The 4,208-nt window shown below is 40.2% G+C and overlaps 1 protein-coding gene across 4 annotated transcripts in view; it reads right to left on the bottom strand.

The window, feature by feature from the left end:
* FAM122B (family with sequence similarity 122B) overlaps window positions 1–3,727 on the bottom strand; it is a 7,611-nt gene extending 3,884 nt beyond the window's left edge. For 2 of the 4 annotated variants that reach the window (XM_010145505.1, XM_010145506.1), the window contains exons 1-5: window positions 3,653–3,724; window positions 1,909–1,952; window positions 1,774–1,828; window positions 1,446–1,547; window positions 448–536 (exon numbers count right to left, since the gene is read on the bottom strand). In XM_010145505.1, coding sequence (XP_010143807.1) covers window positions 448–536; window positions 1,446–1,547; window positions 1,774–1,828; window positions 1,909–1,952; window positions 3,653–3,670 — 308 coding nt within the window. In that variant the 5' untranslated portion in view covers window positions 3,671–3,724. Of the gene's footprint in view, window positions 1–447; window positions 537–1,445; window positions 1,548–1,773; window positions 1,829–1,908; window positions 1,953–2,307; window positions 2,365–3,652 lie in introns of all 4 variants that reach the window. The other 2 variants (XM_010145503.1, XM_010145504.1) reach the window with 2 other exon arrangements.
* Between the last annotated feature and the right edge of the window lie 481 nt (window positions 3,728–4,208).

Genomic DNA, 4,208 nt, shown 5'->3' with positions numbered 1-4,208 from the left:
AATGCCTAGGGAATCTAAATCCATAGGTAACAAAGAAGTGCTGCCTATTAGAGCAGGTTACCTGCCACGTAAAGATGATGTAATTTTTCTAGGGTTTTCTCCTTCCCTTAGTGTGTCACATCCTCATTTCAATCCATTTCTCAAGTGTCTATAAAATTAATGTCAAAATCAAATTGGTATGTTGACAGTGAAGTTCATTTGAAGCTCTGTGGAATATACCTGCAAGTCACCAAGTCTAGTTTAAAGTGGACACAGGCTCCTGCAAGAGCACCCACATAAAGCTGCCACCAGTAAAGGCAGAACTTTTAGAGCATCTTTACGTGGCAACACTTCAGCTATAGTACAACTAAAGCCTCTTTAAACACCTTAACATCAGTTTTAACTAATCCTTGTGCTAGCCTTGGAATTTAAGCCAACGTATACCTGTTACTTGCAGATGTTACTTACTTGGAGAATCGCCTTGTTGGACTGGGAATAGGGCTTGGAGGTAATCCATTACTGCTCACAAACATTTGCAACGATGGTGAAAAACATTGCTGCAGAAAAGGTCACAGTAAGATGCCTCAGAATTTCCTTCTTAATACTCAGGTCTTTCACTCCACCCTCCAAACAAAACATCCCCAGTTAAAGAAAAGCTAGTAACAGAATAAGGCAGAGATGATCAAACACAATCTTAGAAGCATTAAAACTTAACTTGCAAAAATATACTGGCTAATGCAATACTGTTCAGATTAACCTAAAATCCAAACCCACAAGAAATCTGAACTGGAAATAGACACCATTTTCTAAAGACAGATGTTTCTATTGTCCCGTTACATTTAGAAGCAGCACTACAGCTTATTTCTGTCAAGGTAGGTATTTCTGTCAAGGGGCTTGTTAAACAAACAAGTTGAGTTTACTCAAAATACACCCGCCCTGAAAATTTAACATAATATTCCAGAGAGGAACAGAGTATTTAGCTGTGTGGTTTTGCAGCTAATCTGAGCTTAGTCCATGAATGCCCATAGCTAAACACAAACCCATTTCTGTCAAGTTACCTACTGCTGCTTTACAGTTATGATTCCAAAGGTACAGGACCAGCCGCCAGCATCAGCGTTACACTAGGAACACGTTTACCCAGCACTGGCTCATGGCTGCAGCATGCATTAATACTGCATCAATCCGGCTTCCCTCCGACCAGAGCTGCAACCCGTCCAAACATCGCACAAACAGCAGCAGCAGAGAACATACAGCGAGACAGAACTGGTTCACTGCGCGATCTCTGCAGGCTCCAAGATGGTGATTCTTAGAAACCAGTAAAACCTGTGCTCGGTTTGGGTTGGTTGGTTTATTTTTTTTTTCTTTTTAAACTATCAAAACAATTTGTGACATTACACACATCTTCACAGCTCACTTTGGTCTAAAATTCTAAAACGTTCCTCGGTTTAATATTTCACTTGTCCTACCTTTCCTATTCCTCTTGTAGGTGAAGGTGCAGGCGAAACAGGAATGAAATCTATTCTCTTTGGGGAAGAAGATTTCTCAGACTTGTCCAAGTCATTGTCACTCTGTAAATACAAGGTGTCAGACTTAACACTGGCACAGGACATTAGCTTAGAATCCAAGGCACAGCCTTCTAACGGGAAGTCATTGGGCCAAATGCACAAAATAGCCAAAGCAGACAAACTTAAGTTCTTATTAAATTATTTCCACGGTTAATTCCTCTCTTTCCCTTAAACTCCTCAGTTGAGTGTAAAAGTAGAATTAAATAGGAAACAGCTATAAAGAGATTACCAGGCTCAAGCTTTCCTCCCATGAATGGCTTATCTGCATTGCTGTTTGCACTTCCCTAGAATACAAAAAATCCCATCAGTAGCTACAAAGAGGATAACTCTGGCTACTTTATGACCTTGTTTCAATAACACTCACCTTTCATGCGCTGTTTCTCTGTTCATTAAATCCACTCCTTCCTCCTGCAGGAGATAAATGTCGTAAGTTTTCCCATAACATTTTATTCATCGCATGTACTTGGAATAACACTTGTTATTGAATAATTTGCCGTTAGAACTGAAATATGAACAGCAGGACTGCACCAGAAAGAAGAGACTGCTGTCAGCCCAGCTCACTGTTTCTCTTGAATGAAACAAGATTTCAAAATACAGTTAAGCCTTGAAAGGACACTTCCTTGTGGAAATACAGCCTTAAAACACACTCTGTTTCCTCTAGTATTTGAAAAACTCAATAGGAAAGAAAATTCTATTATGTAATTACTTCAAAGTATTATATAATACTTTTCATTCTGTTAATACAGATAAAAACTACGCTTACCCTTCTGATCTGATGAAGTCGGCTGCTAGGAATACGAATAGGAGATGAGGACAACAACTGGAAAAAAAAAGTAACAGCTACAATAATTAAATCACACATCAAGAGCTTCCACTCATCCTATTTACACTCACTTGCATTCTTAATGAATTAAAAATCAGCTGTACAACTACACCTGGATGACTCAATGCTGCAAAAAGAAAACACTGACCTTCAAAAGAAAAGACTTGTTTCACCACTTCGAAAGTCATTCGATCACTCAGCATGTGGTGCAGAACTCAGACTCGCAAGCGGATACAGCGGTGTATTAGCATCTCAAATACACCACTAGCAATAGCTGCCGTTTAGAGAAGCGAGATATTATCAATGAAACTACAAGCACTGTACAATTCCCCACTGCCTAGGGCAAGACGATACACTCCTGCACTAACTTACTCAAACAGCTGGTTGTTACAAAGGAGAAGTCTCCTTGCAGCTCAGTCTTGAATAACTCCCATCATCTTCTGCAATTTTTCAATTCATACAATTTTATGCACCTAATTCCTCTGGAATTTTGGCTGCCGTCACATACAAATAGGCCAACAGCTCCCACTCAGGATACCCATGTGTCTACTGTAACACCTGACAATTTGAGTTCCAAAATTTTGCTCATAACAGAATATTTTGAACTGAAATTCCATCTCACTTTTTCTGAACAAAAATGAAGACAAAGAAGAAACCTATTTCAAGACTTGAAGTTCTATGGGTTTTGAGGAAAGCAATACTTAATCTTCATTACTCTCAGATGAGAAATAAAAATATTAATGGAAAAGAGCACATAGATCACAAAGTTGACATGGAAAAGGTGAAAAACTAGAAATGTAGTATCTTTGCAAAGTTAAACAGTCTGGTACCCGTCAGTACAGTACCAGACTCACATAAGAGAGGGCAAAATGTCACCCAGCAAATAAATTACTTTTCTTTAAATGATTTTCTGAAAAGTGTGGCCATGTCAAACAAACAAGAAGACGTGGGACTCTGTCTTCCATTTTTAAAGTTAAAACACCCTTTCAAGACCTCTAATTGTGACAGAAATTTTCTCTTCCAACCCACAGTCAGGTCCAAATTAATATTTAATACTGGGAATCACACATAGCTCCAGCTACTATTGTCTTTTTGAGGACATATAGTTACCACACCAGTATTTTTTCATTGTAGGTTGCAGTTCCAGGTGAAAAAAAAAATGCAGATTCTGCAGCCTGGAATCTTGCTAGGATGCTTAGTGCAAATACAAATCAAGTCTAACTTCATTTCTCCAGCCCAATTATTTCTTGTTAGGTGTAAACAAAACATGCCTAAGATTCCTTACCATACTGTGACGGCTCATAACTGTCGTGCTGTTCCTGCGAGTTCGCAACACGTAAGGCTGAAAAACCTGTGAGTTGTCACTGGAGGAAAAAAAAAAAAAAAAAAAAAAAAAAAAAAAAAAAAAAAAAAAAAAAAAAAAAAAAAAAAAAAAAAAAAAAAAAGTTTTGTGAACAACGTTCTAAGGCGTCCTTTACTTAAAACCACAGTGCTAGACACCCACTCCAGTCTCCAGCGCACTGAAAACATCCATTTTATTTCACCAGCAGCACTACTCGGACAGAAGGAGCCCAGCAAGCACTTTCCTCCTGCAGCCTGCAGAGATCTGCACACCACGGTTCTGCAGTTACGAGAACAACTCGCCGTCCTAAGTCGAGCATTCTCAGAAACAAGCGACACGTTTCAGAGGCCTCCACCACGCACCAGCCAGGGCGCAGGGGGAGCTGGGGGCCTGTACGAAGTGCGGCCCGAAGCGGGGCTTGGCAGGCTCCGAAAGCGCAGGGGGCTTTCGGCAGCGGGATGGCTGCGGCGGCGGCCCGTGCTGCTGGAGCAGGCGAGTC

The sequence above is a fragment of the Buceros rhinoceros genome, unplaced genomic scaffold, assembly GCF_000710305.1.
Source record: "Buceros rhinoceros silvestris isolate BGI_N320 unplaced genomic scaffold, ASM71030v1 scaffold23691, whole genome shotgun sequence".
Lineage (NCBI taxonomy): Eukaryota > Metazoa > Chordata > Aves > Bucerotiformes > Bucerotidae > Buceros > Buceros rhinoceros.
Note: the sequence above shows the minus strand (reverse complement) of the source record. Positions and strands in the feature narration are given on the sequence as shown.